Below are 16,819 nucleotides of genomic sequence, written 5' to 3'. Positions count from 1 at the left end.
ACATTGACGTTAAGGAAAAATGTATCACCCTCGCGATAAGAATTTTGCACACGATGCATGACGTTTCATAGGCAACCACTTGAAGACGGAGAGGTGGCCCCGGAGCCAGGACGCACTGCTGAGGTGTGAAGAGGTTTGTGCCCTAAAAACATTATTTAAGACACTTTTACTCACTGGCAGTCACCCTGCCCCTGTAAAAAAGACCCGTGGTATGTCAGTCGGTTAATTTCGCAGCGTGTGTGGAACATTAACTGCTACTACCAACACAGAAAAAGTAGCTTGATGAGTGTCCAAAGTAGTGGAAGTTTGGAGGGGACGCCATCTTTGGTCCCAGCTCTCCACGTCCCCAACACGGACTGTGTTTTCAGCAACATACCACGGCAGTGGTGAAGGCCCGGGAAGGTATTGTTAAACGTATTGAGACGTTCATGTCTTTACTACGTGCCCGTTCGGGTCGTTTTGGGCACAAGGAAAGGGAATTGTGTTAAAAAGACCGAGCAAATCTAGGTGGCGAAAGCAGCTTGCTAGCTAACGTTACCCCAAAGCGTCAGCTCCAAAGTCAATTGAGCCTGTTTTTGGCTAGCTAGTAGCACTGAAGACACAGGACCGTCTTTCTGTGCCCAGGCCAGTGCAGTAACCTAAAGAAAAATGCGTGCATAATGGCGATAAACCTCTAGGAGAGCAGAAAGGTTACCCGCTGTAGTCGGTGCATCCTTTCTTTTAAGCATACTGAGAGCAAACACTAGTCAAGTTGCATATGGATGTACAATCACTCAGATAATTCTGGAAGAGAAATCAAGTATTGCATGGAAAGGGTTAACGTTTTATCACCGGATAAGTTAGGTATGCATTGCACTGTTAGCAATCCTTTGTGTGTAGCCCAGATTCTGATGCTTGCTTATCAATAGTGGTTCCAATATATGTGCATGTGCAACTGTTGTTAATCTCAACGGTATACAAGGCTCTTACATCGGATTTAAACATGGCAGCATGTATCTAACATTAAGTGTAATTATGGTATTTAATGAAACCCCAATTTTTATGGATTCTACTGATGATTGGGGGCTTTGTTTGACCTTTTTTGTAATAAAAGTAACTTGGAGGAAAGACCTCTAATGCTAGATGCCCCAACAATAATGAGGGGTGCACCCATGGGAGGCAGGCTGTGCAGCATGCTAACACGAAATTAAGAAATGATGCTTATTTGGTCCTTTTTGGTGACCTAATAATGTTGTTACTTCTTGCACTCTGTGTTTATTTACTGCATGTTGTAATGATGCAGGACTTTTACTTAGCTGTGGACATTGAGGGAGCTTCTATTTGTCCTTGTTTTATATGCTTTGGTTTACATGTATCAAAGGATGGCTATAAGGAGCACTTGTAAATATTGGAAATTGGGAGACTATTGCTCATCTGTGGTGTTGCTTAAATTGCCAGTGAGGGAATCCAGGTGGAAGTAATTCATCCCAGTTTTTGCCAGATATTTTTCGACTTTCAAAGTGTGTGTGTGCCATAAACAGGTGGTCACTCTGCTGAGCAGCACGGAGTTAAAATGACATTCAGAGCAAGGGTTGTAAGGGTTCAACCACGTGTTCCTGCAGGGGCTTGAATATAGATAATAGTTATGCACTGGGGCATTCACGTTTGAACAAAGGGAAGTCCAAGAGGAAAATGAAATCTGTGCTATCTATTTGTATGGGATAGTTGACAGCCAAGTGAGGAAACTTGTCTGTGTAGTTCTTTGTGAGTATAGGGCTATTTGCAAAATAGTGTTACTCTTAGTTATATGGGAGTATTAACTTCAGCAAAATAGACTGCAAGTTTGATGAGAAGCCACAGACCCAACATGGGAAATATACCAAGCATAACTAGTTTGTCTTCCCTAATTGTTACTAAGATTGATCCTATTAACATATTTATCTCTTAACTTAAATTATAACTACACAATTGTGTCATTAGGTGTGGTAAAGTGTCACCAGTACGCTTGCATTGATACACTTCGGATAATATGACCACTTTTTCAGTAGTTAAAGATCTAATTTGATCTGAAATGTATCCTAACTATCATTATTTTTGTAGTGTGAATACATTTTTTGCTATTTTTGGACACCTGCTTAATCATCTTCTGATCTAAAAACTAGTTCCAATAGCAATGTGGTGTTATGTAGTGCTGTGATACTCAATTTAGAGCCATAAATTGAGTAAAACTGGGCCTGTTGACCACTTCATACATCACAACAAAAAATATAGAAATAATGTGCAGAGTGAATCAAAACAGACTAATAAAGCTTGTTTATGGAGAACCAGTTGTCAGGGGAGGATCTGTGGACCTCAGACTGGGGACCCCTGTCATAATGTTAAAGTGTCCCCAAAGCAAGTTGACCATCCGGAGTAGGCTAAATTATTCCTGTTTCTTAAGGGGGCTTCATGTTTCCCACTGAATTGGTCCTGTGTGTTGGCTGCTGTGTTTCTAAAGTGTAGGCCTTGCTTAATAGCAGCCAAGATATAAGGAATGGCTTTCAGTTTAGCTTCCTAAGACTTGATTTGTGTCATGCACTTTCTTTTGAACACTGAAACTATGGTACTTAATTAAGTCCAGTTTAAGTGCTGTTCTAAGATTATTGACAAATGTTTTGAAGTCTGGAACTTGTATATGTTTTTAAAATGTTTTTATTTAAATGAGCTGTTCAGACAACCACATTTTGATATAGGAGTTATCATTTCCCTTTATCTAAAAGATTTTGGGTGTTGGTTACATGAAGCATCTTACTGGCGATGATAAGATGGTGTTCTGTAGTCAGTGTAGTGTATTTTTCCTTTTGCATTTCACATTCACCTTCTGGTATGTTGCCTGTTTTCAGAGGTGAAGACTAGCCCCATATGCTGCTGCCAAAGTTGATTTGGTGTGTGGCTTTAAATGGACGTCGAGTGTTAGCATGTTTGTCTATTTCTGGTGCACATTGCTCTTTTGATTAATCTTTGTTTGACCCCCCACCCCCCCCCCCAATATGCCCCATTCCCAGCTGCTTTGTTGTTTTGTTCATATCCAGCAGACTTTCTCGGTGTGTACCGTTCCCCTCCATTTAATTAGATTCCTTTTTTATGGATTCAAAATGGTTGTCTCATTAAAGCACAGGTTTAGTGGGCAGACCCCTCTGAGTCAGCAGCAGCAGCACTGAAGCCCAGGGAGCTCGCGTAACAATCCCACAGGAGTGCAGTATTCATCAGGGCCCAGCAGTCAAAACACAGCTCTTGGATTCTCATCATAAAAGTGTTTGTGGTAAAGAGGCTGGGTTTCTACTCTGCAGTTTGACTTATCTTACAATATTTTGATTATTCTTATATTGTTATTGTGACAGGGGCTAAGATCATTAAGGGCTTGCTTATCTCCCCAGTGGTACAAAGGGAAAACTGTCTTGGTTATGACTAGGGAATGTTTAAACATATTGACCTATATTCTGGTCTAGACTTGAATCTTATCACCTGTTTGTGGTTGTATGTAACTAGTCCCCTTCTTAACAACTTTGTCATTTAAAGACTTCTATTAATCTGATGCTTGAATAACTGAGACACTGTGAATTGTTGCTAATCCTCCCAGGCACCATGGAGGAGCTGCACAGCCTGGATCCCCGGAGACAGGAGCTGCTGGAGGCCCGCTTTATGGGCGGGGTCAGCGGCAGCACAGGGGGCAGCACAGGTAGCACAAGTGGGGGAACCAAAGTGAGTAAATATCCAACTGTGTCAATGTTTGCACATGATAATGGATCCAAATTCTCATGTAAGTGTCCAAGCTTAGTCTCAGACTCCAATGTTTTTTTCCATTTTCTTTCTCAGGGTTTGACCAATAATGACTCAAATCACAGTTTTGGAAGCCTGGGATCCTCTAGCGACAAGGAGTCAGAGGTACACTAAACTAATGACATATTAGAAAATCATTATTGAAATAAGTTATGTGATTACATGAGTCCTGCTTATGGGTGTAGAGCAAAATGAACAAAATGGCCTACTTAGAATGGCCCATAAGATCAGAAGGCAGACCAGCATGCAAAGGATTGTTGTATGCAACCTAAAATACCTGAGTCCTTGCGTGAGTTGTCTATAGGTTAGTGTAACATTTTTTGGTCTATAAATGTCAGAAAATAGTGTTTCCAGTGAGTCCAATCCCATGTGGTGTCTTATTTGTTAGTCCAAAATCTAAATATGCCATACAATATTTTTGAATCCACTCCACAGGTCGCTCGAGATCTGCAGCAATAGTTTTTCTTCTGCCTGCTCTGTTTCTCTGCGCACATCTTTATTTTGTTTGTCTCTTTCATGTTCTAGGGGTCAGATGTGAAAAGAGGCAGTTCTCCTGCATATTCGGTAGGTATATCAAGAAATGTTATTCCTATTTTGTGGTTTTCTATATTTGTAATTACCATTAAAAACGGCACACAACTAATTCAGCAGTTTCAGAAGTCGTAATAAAATATTGAATTACAAAATTCTGTCCTGATTATACTCGGCAGCAATTCTGTATCACAGTGAGTCATGTGTTGAACAGATCTTTAATGCAGTCTTTTATTGTCAGCTTGATAAGAAATAAACATTTGGATTTGATGAGACCATTCACACAGGTAGACACAGTGTTGTAATGCACCTACAGCAGCAAGTGTCAAGGTCCAAATTGCATTTTGTTTATCTTTCAGACCCCGGAGAAGAAACAGACAGACACTCCCAGAGGCAGAAAAAGGAAACCTGAGATCCAATCAGAGAGCAGCCAAGGTGAGTCTTGTGTTCGACTGGGAACATATTGGCTTCTGCTCACAGCATTTCTGTCAAATATAAAGTATGACATTGTTTTCCCTCTTTTCCCTTCGCAGGAAAATCAAGTGTGCGAGGACCCAAAATAAGTGATTATTTTGATGTGAGTTTTCGGTGTGACATTGAAAGGACGTGTTGAGCGAGTAATGTGGGCTCTATTAGTCTTTCAGCACACTGAGAGGAAGTCAATTTCCTTTCTCAAAAATAACCGCATTGTGATGCATATGGAACCCTTAGTGGGTCTAAAATGATCAAATGTCTGGCAGTGATGTCACCGTTCCTCTTCTAACCTTCAGTTTCAGGGAGGAAACGGGTCCAGTCCTGTGAGAGGTCTCCCTCCAGTGATTCGATCGCCCCAAAACTCACATTCCCAGTCCGCTCAGGGTGTCTCTGTAAGTTACTCTGAAGCTTTGACTTAGATTGTCCTTTACTGCTCATTTTCTGGTGTTGCCTTGTGATAAAACTGCTCTCTCTTCTGTTGCAGGTTAGACAAAATAGCTCATCGCCTACTAGTCTGTCGTTTGGGGACCACATGGCGCATCCAAAGCAACAAGCAGTCAAATTTGTTCAGGTGAGCGGGGTGATTGTGGACAGTCCCGGACACCATCATCTCCTTCTTATCCCTTTTTTGAATGTGTCTGACATATCTGGGCAAAATTGTAATCAACTTCTTTGGTTATTGTGTCTCTCCAGACCGACCTCACAGTGTTGAAGTTGGCTGCCCTTGAAAGCACTAAGAATCTAGACCTTGAGAAGAAGGAGGGGAGAATAGACGATTTGCTACGGGTAAGGCAAAGGTCTTCTTCTGTTTACTAGACTGGGCTGTAAACTTGAATGCAAAACAAAAAGAAAATCTATCAACCTCATGATCAGCTTTTTAAATATTTGATGGATGGGGAGAATACTGTAGTGTATGCAGCAGCTGATTTTAAGTCTTTTCTTCTTCAGGCAAACTGTGATCTCAGGAGACAGATAGACGAACAACAAAAATTACTTGAAAAGTACAAGGAACGCTTGAATAAATGCATCACCATGAGCAAGAAGCTGCTCATAGAAAAGGTAAATGAAACGTTTTTCCTAACGTTTTAAGTTCACTCAATATATTTGTGCAAACCCACATCTAAAATGTGTGAAATTGTTCTTCAGAGCACCCAGGAGAAGCAGGCCTGTCGGGAGAAAAGCATGCAGGACAGACTCCGATTAGGCCATTTCACTACAGTGAGACATGGAGCGTCATTCACGGAGCAGTGGACTGATGGCTATGCCTTCCAAAACCTTGTGAAGTAAGAGGCCTCATTGTATGCGTTGTTGGTGATGTCGTTTGTTTTTTATCTGTAGGATGACATTTTATATTTTCATTTTTTACTTGCAGTATTTATTTTCAGACAAACAGTATTGTTCAAAAAGACTCCTGTCCCAGTAAAGGATTTCTTATTTACTCTATGAAGACTTTAAGAGTTAAGCGTTTGGTAGTTTCTCTATATGTAGAAGCTACCCAAAAAAAACAAACTAACCCAAAGTATTTTAAGCTTCTGTCACCACTGGGGAATCAGGTTTCTTTGGAAAGATACGTAGCCTCAAAGTAACCTTCCAACTTTATTTTTGCTGATCATCTTCACCATGGTTTTATATTGAGTGATGGTACTGATCTCATCTAACAACAATCACTATTCCATCTGCAGACAGCAAGAGTGTATAAACCAACAGCGAGAGGACATTGAGAGGCAGAGGAAGCTGCTGGCCAAGAGGAAACCTCCATCCTCCAGCAACACCCAAGCACCAACCACAAACTCGGAGCCAAAGCAACGCAAAACCAAGGCAGTGAACGGAGCAGAAAGTGATCCCTTTCTAAAACCCAGCCTACCTCAGCTGTGAGTTCAGGCTTGTGTTCATCAAGTGTTTCAGCAGCCGTTCTCCTGGGATATGTTGGTCAAAGTAGTTTTTGTTGAATTGTTATTCAGTGTGCTGCTGTGGTAAAGAAGGTCTAACAGGACTGATTGCACAGACGATGAATAACATAATGTCCCCAGCATCTTCACTTTGATTATTACATTAAGTAAATGTGTTCTTTCTCTCTCCCTGGAAAGGCTGACATTAGCAGAGTACCACGAACAGGAAGAGATCTTCAAACTGCGACTTGGACATCTCAAGAAGGTTTGTCCGATGCCGAACCTCATGCACTTGATAATGAATGTTATTTTTTTCCCATGCAGTACATGTGCATGACCTTATGTATTTGTTCCTTTCATACATCCTAAGTAACCCATTTGTCCAGGACCCACAATATAATAAGAATAAAGGACTGTTTTTTAAAGTAAAATCCTTATTAGAGTCACTACAAATAATTGTACATGCTCAGTCTGATTCTCAGTCTTCCCAAGCTGAATCACTGCTCCTTTTTATGTGTATCTCACTAAGGATAGATCCTGCAGTTTGCTGCTGTATCCATTGTTTTGCTGATGATTAAGCATCACAGACAGACTCGGTACCAATTAACTGTTAATATTTAATACAGGAGCAGTCCGTGGAGTAGAAGTGGGTTTTGATGAGCTCCTCTCCTTGTATTCAGAGTTCTGAAGTCCCTTCTTTGCATTTGTGTGTTTGTGCGTTTTAATCATTTATAGGAAGAAGCTGAGATCCAGGCGGAGCTGGAGCGTCTGGAGAGAGTGCGCAACCTTCACATTCGGGAGCTGAAGAGAATAAATAATGAAGACAGCTCACAGTGAGTCTGAATCAATTCCTCTCAGTCACTGCAATGACTTTGAAACATGATGTACACACAAGGCAAGTGTCCTCAGCCATTGAGGGGATATTACCTAACTACCCACAGGAGGAAGCTTTCCTGCCTTCTTCCACATTGGTTGTGTATTGTCACATCAAACATAGACACAAACTGTCATTTTAATGTCTTCTGTGTTGTTGTTTTTCTATCCAAAGATTTAAAGATCACCCAACGTTGAACGAACGATATCTGCTCCTATACCTTCTGGGAAGAGGGGGCTTTAGTGAAGTTTACAAGGTAACTCATTAAGTGTTGATGACATTCATAGGTGTCATAAAATATGAATATATTACTCCAAGCACGTTTTGCCTTTATAAGTCACCTTTTTTGTGCGTGTATCGTGCAGGCTTTTGACTTGATTGAGCAACGGTATGCTGCTGTGAAAATCCACCAACTCAACAAGAACTGGAGGGAAGAGAAAAAGGAGAACTATCACAAGTATGTTGGCTCGAATGGAAATGTGTAACCTCAGCTTCAGTAGGCTATGATTGGTGTTTCAAAGGTAGTGACATACATTAACAAGTCGTCCAGATAACCTTTACTTTCATTTCAACAAAGCCCAATGACAGGACGTCAGTGCTGCTTCTGTATCCGGTCTTGTCATGCTTTGGTTATTAAAAGGAGCATTATTACCTTCCCCTCCACAGGCATGCATGTCGAGAGTACAGAATACACAAGGAGCTGGACCACCCCCGCATCGTGAAACTCTACGACTACTTCTCACTGGACACAGACACGTCAGTGCAGCCTACGTATTCTTGATGTCATGTCTCCAGCACCTTTCAGTTGTTTCTTTTCGATGTGGGCAGTACTTCTTACCAAGCCTTTTTTTCTGCTCACTAGGTTTTGCACTGTCATGGAGTACTGCGAAGGCAACGACTTGGACTTCTACTTGAAACAGCATAAGCTAATGTCTGAGAAGGAGGCACGGTCTATAGTCATGCAGATTGTGAATGCACTAAGATACCTGAATGAAATCAAACCTCCAATCATCCATTACGACCTTAAGCCAGGTGAGCTGATGACTCATCACATTCATTTAAAGAAATCTCTAACTCTTAATCAGTGTGCAAATAAAGTGTCGTGACGCAGCCATCCAATCTGTGGTATGCCATTTCTTTCTTCAGTATTGACTTCTTTGCTTCTATTTCAAGGCAATATCTTGTTGGTGGACGGCACAGCCTGCGGGGAAATCAAGATCACTGACTTTGGTTTGTCAAAAATCATGGATGATGACAACTATGGTGTGGATGGGATGGACCTGACATCACAGGGTGCCGGGACCTATTGGTGAGAGGAACTGTGCTGCATCTACATACATCCAATACAGTATCAGAACATTCAGGGGTGGAGCCATAAAAGGATTTTGCAGCTTTCTTGTAGAAATAATACTAGACTAAATATTTCTATATGACTTCTTTATGATTGGCACTATGAAAGGCAATACTCATTAACACTTTGTCACATACAAAACTGCAATCAGACACAAAAAGGGCTTATTGCACCTGCTGCATATGGGCATGTTTGCCCATATTAGTGACGTGATGAGTAAAGTTGTGCATAAAAATGTAATTTACAAGAGTATTAGAAGTAGATTTAGCTATAAGTGTTCAATTTAAGTGTTTATTATTACTTGTTAGAAGTTCTGTGGGGAAGATTTCTCATGTGCATCATACTTTGCTGTTTAAAATCGTTGACAGAAAGTAAGAGTCACATTTGTTAAATAGATGTAGTGGAGTATAGTACATTTACAAAGAGGCATAAAAAAGAAAAGCTGAAGTAGAAGTACCTCACAGATGTACTTGCAGAGTGAAAGAGACTTTCTGTTAAACAACCTTTTTAATTTGGCCCAGGTACCTGCCTCCTGAGTGTTTTGTGGTTGGCAAAGAACCTCCAAAGATCTCCAATAAGGTGGACGTGTGGTCTGTGGGCGTTATCTTTTTCCAGTGTCTGTACGGAAGGAAGGTAAGGCGGGCCTACAGATTCTTCCCTTGAATGTTTGTTATTTCTTACGTGATAGTTAAGCCTTGCTCCTCCTTTTTCAGCCTTTTGGCCATAACCAGTCCCAGCAGGACATCCTGCAGGAGAACACCATACTGAAAGCTACAGACATTCAGTTCCCTGTCAAGCCTGTTTCCAGTAATGAAGCAAAGGTAGGGGAACCTTCATACAAAAGGGAAACAGTTGTTAAATAAGTATTTTATTATCAGAAGAAAGAACATCAAGAACACCTGATTGACCCATACGTTTTTGGTACTATTCCTCCCCCCTCCAGGCCTTCATAAGGCGGTGCCTGGCGTACAGGAAGGAGGACCGGGTCGACGTTCACCAGATGGGAAGCGACCCGTACCTGCTCCCTCACATGCGGAGGTCAAGCTCCTCTGGAAATCTGCAGATGAATGCTGCTGGCTCAGGACCGGCCTCTTCCAGTATCATCTCTTACTGACTGCCTCTTACTCTGTCACAAAGGATAACTGACCAAGATGCTCCCACGCCTGCAGAGCTCCTACGAGGCTCTGGCTTGTGGGAGAAGAATCGGCCGGCAGCAGGTGGAGCAGGACTCTGGTGGGGAAATCTCACCAGGCCTCCTCCGACCTGTGCCAGGCTTCTTGTTGTTTACCAGGGCTTGATCGATAGAGGGACAGTGAGGGGATGAATTTAAAAGGACATGGGTAAAGGATCGTCTGAGGGTCCAATTAAAAAGCACTGAAACTGAGGACGTACCTTGAAGAAAATGTGATTGGACACCGTTCAGATGTCGCAGATGGATAAAGCCTTAAAGGGCCGAAGGGAGACTTGGCAGCCCGCTGTTTAGATGAAATAACAAGGTCCTGCCAGGGTGCAAGTGATTCAGCTGCTAGAAGTTAATTAACTGTGAGGAGAGGGCGGTCATAGTTATGTAGAACTACAAAGACTTCACTATTGATTTGGCTAAACGTTTTCTTCTTCACAAATCTTAGGCTTTAATTTGAGTTACTTAGCCATAAGAATGTAATGTGTAGCATACAAGTGGCATCTAGTGACGTGTAGGTTGGGGCAGCTTACTTACGTTTAATGCACAAAGTAACCAAATGTAGAAAAATGACAATGTATAAAAATCCTATGCAGGAAGATTAATTAACAGATGAATTGGAAACTGTATATGCTGTACAGGGAATTTTAAAATGTTGAACTGCAGCAGTAATGTGTACAAAGAGGTAAAATGTCCCCATGCAAAACTAGTCTCCTGGAGTCTTTTAATTTTGCTGCTTTGTTGCTCTTACTTTTTCAAGGGCTGTATGTTCCACTTCGGGTACAAATTGTACAGTTCTGCTAAAGAGTGAATAATAAATGCCAGGAAACACTTTTCTCTCAGTGAATTGTACTGAAGAATCAGTCTGTTCATTCTAAAGCTGATGATACACTTCATGTAAGGCTGCTATCTCCATAGCCTGCCATCCAATGATATTACACTGACCCCCTGTGGCTTTGTGTGGTACTGCATTACAGGGTGCAAGAATGCTCTCTCCATGAACCATTTTAGAGATGAGAATAAAAATACAAAGCAGGGACCAGAGGCTGAGATAGAGAAAATACATCGGTTTAATTAGGGTAATGATGTCTAACTTCAACAATGACAAAAATGTAATATATGTAATGGCTGTAGCGCTTCAGCAAGAAACCTGCTTGTTGAACGGAAATCCCAAGTATTATAAGGTAGTGTCCCGCCTTCCCCGAAAAACCCTTTTGATAACTTACAGAATCTACTGAAATGTCACGGGGTATTTGTTTTTCCTCCTTTTTTGTGTTGCCTTGCAGTACTGTTTTTGCATTCCCTCTAGAAGACATATTAAAGTTGAAGAGCACCGCTGGCTGTGTGAGCACCTCATGTCGGCGCACCCATGGCTTTGTCTCAGGCAACAAGTGTGTATCATTGCAGAGGGTCGGTCACCAGCAGAGGTAGTTGATACAAGTCTCTCAGTGCGGCCACAGCTCATTGAAACTGACTGTACTGTTAGTCTGAGAGGACGTTGCTTTGGATTGTGGTTGTAGCCATGGCTCTGTTTCAGTTATTATTGGATACAGGTGTTTGTTAAGCAGTGAATTGTATACGGTGTTGAAGCTGCTACAATCCTCCACACTCTTGGTCACACATCTGTCATATCTGATATAAGCAAAGCAGGTTTAAGTAAGGTGTGCAGAGAAAGCATCATTCACAGGAGCAGTAAAGTCACCATACCGCAGCTGAAGCCATGGCAACATAGATTCAATTGCAAACTGTAGTCGGAGCAATAACCAACACTACAGCTTCAGACAGCTCAGCCGGCAAGAGCAGCTGTTGGATCTTGGCCTTTTTAGCAAACAAAACATTGAAAGGAAGCACAAAATGGTTATAAATAAATCCCATTTGTATCCTTAAAGGCCTCTGCAGTAGTTCTACCACAAAAGAAAAAAGGCACACTACAATGTTTCCCACATATTTTACCAAGCTTAAAAAGTGCCCATAGTTTTGTTAGCATTAACATGTTATTATTGAGCTTAGAGATACTTTTAAAAGTTCTGCAACAGAGTGCATATTTCAACTGTTAGCAGCTCAAACTATTATTTTCCTCTCGCTGCCCGCACAAGGTTCCATTATCCTCGAGATACTGGAGCTCGTACAACAATCGTACCATTTTGACAACTGGTCGTTGCAGCAAGGCTAAACTGTGTTAAGAGCAAGCTGACCTGGTCGGTGCTCTCTGCTAAGATGAGTCTGCAGTCATAGTGATTTTTATGGACTCAGAGGGGGCCGCTGATGTCGGGATGGGGGTTCTGGTCCATGAACTGTTCATTTGGATGGTGGGGGAAGGATATGTGGTGTTCAGTGTAACAGCAGGAGCTGCATTTGCATTGATTGGAGGAAGAACAAAGTCAGGCGGAGGCAGGCTGAGAGGTGGAAGACCTGAGGAGCAAAACACAAACACACTTACCCTCTAGTGCGTACTGAAGGTGTCTTTTAATTATTTACAGTAGAATAATCCACAATAAATATTCAACATTTCAGTAATTTAGCTTTTCCCTTGCATTTCTGTGTGGCAGACAATAAGTCATTTTGATTACTCTTTATTTTGAATGCTGAATGACTTATTTCCAAGAAAGTACTGGTCTCAGATCTCTGGTAAACACAGATTAAAAGTGATGCTTTTGTATGATTCTTTGCAGAGAAACTCAATTTAACAGATCCATATATTAAATAAACATATCAATTATTTGACAATCACAAGCAATTCATGTTCATTAGATTTCATGGAAAAAAGCATGCGTCAGATGTGACGCATGTAAGTGCTGCGTATTTAAAAGGTTAAGGTAAGTCTTAGTTGAGTCACAAAAATAGCATTCAGACGTTTGTGTCTACGAAACCTTTTTAAAGATAGAGCCGGAGACATTCACGTCATCCCTCTGATTCTCTCACGAGAATCTGTGGCACTTGTTATTTAGCAAATGTTACACAAAGGGGAGCAAATAAAGAGAAGAACAAATATTACCTGCATGTTGTAATCCACCAACTCCATGGGGCATTACGTGACGCACATCTGGCAGGGTGATATTTAGATTTGGTAAATGAGGAAAGGGTGGAAGACCTCCAGGTAAAGGGATCAGACCTGCGCAACAAATGCATATTAAACAGTGCTACGTTAGCAGGCTAATGTCATGCTAGTTAGGCTTCAGAGTAGCTGGCTATTGCACATCTGAGGTGCTTAAACCTCCCCAAAAAATAAGATGTGTACAAACCTGGTAGTGTGGCAGCAGGACTGAAAGACATGGGAGCGCTTTGTGAGGAGAGGGCTTGGTTGGGCGACGAGACAGTAGGGGCTCCTGGAATAGTTTTATTTGTATTATTTCACTCGTCGTCAACTTCTATTCAAACAGAGTATTTTAAACAGTCAGAGCCTTTAGTGTACCTGTCTGTGGATTGCTAATGACGGAGCTCAGGTCTGATTCGACCGACAGGACGGAGAGAGGCTGCTCTAATCCAGACGAAGCAGAAGAAGACACAGCAACTGGAACGGTTGGGATGACGGCAGAGAGATGCACCTGGTAACCAAAAATGAAGCCATCTCAGTAGGTGATCACAATATCTGGAAGCATTATTTGTTTTGGATGGTGAGCTACCTCTGTGAAGCCATCTTTGGGAGAAGTAGCTGGTTTAAGGGGAGTTTGAGCAGGGAGACTGATATTCTTGTCCTCTGCAAATGGCAGTGTAGGTATCCTGTGTAGGTAGCCGTAGCCAATCCCACATCCTAGACTGAACAGACAGAAGTTCTGTGAGGGGAAACATTTTACAGTGGCCCTTAAGAGGATGTAAACACTCTGGGGGATCCAAATGGCAAGAAATGACATTAAAACAAATCAACTGGAAACTCTTCTGGCATAATAGTTGGATAGAATTATAACATTTTAAAAAACCTGTTCGGTCGGTGCATTTTCCCACAAAAATGCTATTGTTGGAGCTCAACTTTTAAATGTAATTGTCCTTTTCTCTCAGAAAATAGAAATGTAAATTAAATTAAGGTAGTTGATCTTGCCATATAGTGGAAAAACAAAACAAGGTTGTATAACAATAAGCCAAATATAATCAAATATACATTTTATTACCAAATACTCATTCATGTAATTAATGCAAATGTGTTTATTACAATTCTAATAAAATTGTCAATATATATTTTTTAAATGTTTGAACCAATGCTATTAAAAAAACTGACTTAAGAACTATAAAAAAGAAATACCTAACCCAAACTAATTAGAAATGCTTGACTGAAACATAAAATATCTTAAAAAATATATTATACAATTATAAAAAGTGTCCTGGCCAACACTGACCATTTATCAGGTAAAATTATGAACATTTAAAGTTTTAAATAGGGGTGTGTTAGTTATGAAGGCCATATTTCCACCTGGGAGATTATTGTTCATTAGATATTAACGATTTGGCTTTTAAAAGGCAACAGGAGTAAAATTCAGACTGTCGTACCTGCCCTCCCCTCCCCAGTCACAGTTTGGAGTGATGACCACCTCGCGGCAGTTGTCCGTATCTGTGCTGTAAACGTACAGCTTCAACTCCTTCCCTTCATGGGATTCAACCACGGAGAACAGATCTTCACTCTGTTGAGAAGGCAGAGATGCACGTCAGGTCTGACCTTTAAGTAAACACTGTCACTCAACTGCAAAGCCAGTACCTCGCTCATGCTGGCGTCAGCTCCTATAATGTAGTCGGTGTAGGCCTTCAAACCGGCCAGCGCTGCGGGGGAGCGTGGTTCAACTTCCTGGACTCCAACAAAAAACATAAACATATAAGCTGATGGCAATAACCTCAAAAATGTGTTTACATACTCTAACCTGTGTTTGCTTATAAAACATATGTATTGACCCAGTTAGACCTACACTTTTCAGCTTGTGATTGGTTAAACATTCGAAAAATCATGTATGATATCGAAGCAGCTTTCAGGATATTTCCTCATCAACACTCGACACTCACCAAGACATGCCAAACATTTTCATTTGCTCCTTCAAAGCTGCAGAAGCGAATGCTGACTCCCAGAAGCCCCTGGCCGCCCCACAGGTTGCTGGGTATGATGGACGTCTCCCTCACCGCCAGCGTCTTGCTGTTGTATAACAGTATCTTTATTGGCCTCTCCACATTCATCTTCAGCATTTCTTTTAGGGTGTCATTGTCCCTGTTCTATCAGAGATGTAAACATGCACATTATCTGTCATTATAGTGTTGAAGCAGTCATCAGCTGCAGGAAATGTTATTAGCGAACATACCAGTCTAGTGTCACAAATAGAAATGATGAAATCAAAGAATGGCTCCAGTCCTGCACGGTTACCGGGGGAATTGTCTTGCACCTGTAAAGTCATGTATGTTAACAAACAGGACTTGCAAACAGTGAAAATAGTCAGTTACTCATTGTTCATTTTGAGATGTATCCAGCTATTTTATTAATAACCAGACTTACCTTCTGGGGTGTATGCCTCCACTAACAACAGTTTTGGTTTACATCCATGTCTTTTGCAAATTCCATCATTTGATCATTTCATCCTAATAGATATGTGTGTGAAATTGTCATAAATAGCAAATGAATTCTTGACTTGGTGTCTCCTACTTGCTGTGTGTAGTAATGCAATGCTACACTGATTTGGAGTCACTGGGTCATATAATATAGAAACTATTGGGGGGAAAAAAACATTTGTGAATCCTAAAAATAAAACAATTAAATACTATGAAAAAAAGGGAGGGCCTTTTGGTCCAGCATTACTTTAGTTTGGATTTTAAGTCACATGGTGACATGACATGGAAGCTCTTTTAAAAACTGTTTATTGTTGTACTTAAGGCACTTATTGGTCTCACAATAATAAAGGTTGCTAGCAATACTCATTTCAAAGTGCAGAATATCTCCTTTTTTGTGTTTTGATAGTTGATGTTTATGGCCTTTTATTTTGGATGAGTACAAAGGTTTCTTTTCTGAAACAAGATAGGCCTACACACGGCTCTCTTTATTTATCCATGGTACTCGGTAGTGATATTGTGGGCAACACACCCATATCCACTGACAGTAGCAGACACACCGGTTATTCTGGCAACATGTGACGTTAGGTTGAAGTGACTGCGCATGCCTGTTACTAAATATCTCGATTTATATGAATAATGCAGATTAAAAACAAACAGGCGAATAAATAAAAAGGAGAGAAAATAGTCAATAACAATGTACCTAAACAAGAGTGGGGCGTTACTCCAACCTAACTACAACCCTGCGCACACAGTGAATCAGATATTGACATAGGGAGGAGATAGAAGCGATGAGCCTTTAGTGAAACCTTACACATATTCAATAACTGCCACTAAATTAATATAAACATCAATATCTTGCTGTTAACATAGCTGAAACGTTAGCTGTATTAAAGCAGCCAGCGTCAGCTCCATCTGTCTGTCAGAAAATACTAGCTGCGTTTCCCCGGGACATGCTGCTCTTACTCTGAGGACGTGGTAGCCTTCGGTTCCTCCACCCGGTACCTCGACGCTTTGAGACCCTCCCATGTTTCCCTCAGTGAGTGGGCTAGCTGTGTGCGCTTTAGCAGACCATGCCCACAACAGTGCCGTGCTCCCTGCGGTTCCTGGTTCCCAGCACTTCCGCTGTATGTGGTTGTCTTTACACATCCATGGGTGCCACCCTCTGTGGAGGCTGTGTGATGACAGCTGTGTGCTGTGCTGCA

At 41.3% G+C, this 16,819-nt stretch overlaps 2 protein-coding genes across 2 annotated transcripts; one reads left to right on the top strand and one right to left on the bottom strand.

Annotated features, from left to right (window-relative positions):
• The first annotated feature begins 98 nt into the window (after positions 1-98).
• tlk1a (tousled-like kinase 1a) lies at positions 99-10,949 on the top strand. The gene is given in 24 exon segments (XM_063887470.1): positions 99-324; positions 326-364; positions 366-402; positions 3,599-3,720; positions 3,835-3,903; positions 4,324-4,362; positions 4,689-4,764; positions 4,863-4,906; positions 5,100-5,195; positions 5,288-5,374; positions 5,497-5,589; positions 5,752-5,862; positions 5,950-6,086; positions 6,486-6,674; positions 6,891-6,957; positions 7,428-7,525; positions 7,741-7,822; positions 7,932-8,023; positions 8,233-8,322; positions 8,429-8,598; positions 8,740-8,875; positions 9,439-9,550; positions 9,631-9,738; positions 9,861-10,949. Coding segments are annotated over 24 exon segments (2,307 nt in total). The 5' UTR covers positions 99-282; the 3' UTR covers positions 10,032-10,949.
• Positions 10,950-11,149: 200 nt separating this feature from the next.
• Positions 11,150-16,781, bottom strand: LOC134867131 (Golgi reassembly-stacking protein 2-like). Its single transcript, XM_063887474.1, has 10 exons — positions 16,581-16,781; positions 15,374-15,454; positions 15,084-15,287; positions 14,785-14,871; positions 14,580-14,710; positions 13,721-13,853; positions 13,510-13,642; positions 13,340-13,423; positions 13,093-13,209; positions 11,150-12,509 (listed from the first exon to the last, which is right to left on the bottom strand). Exons 1-10 carry the CDS (start codon positions 16,761-16,763, stop codon positions 12,310-12,312), a joined length of 1,353 nt encoding a protein of 450 aa, XP_063743544.1. The 5' UTR covers positions 16,764-16,781; the 3' UTR covers positions 11,150-12,309.
• Positions 16,782-16,819: the final 38 nt, after the last annotated feature.

This window comes from Eleginops maclovinus, chromosome 7, assembly GCF_036324505.1.
Source record: "Eleginops maclovinus isolate JMC-PN-2008 ecotype Puerto Natales chromosome 7, JC_Emac_rtc_rv5, whole genome shotgun sequence".
Classification (NCBI taxonomy): Eukaryota; Metazoa; Chordata; class Actinopteri; order Perciformes; family Eleginopidae; genus Eleginops; species Eleginops maclovinus.
This window is presented reverse-complemented; position numbering and strand designations above follow the sequence as displayed.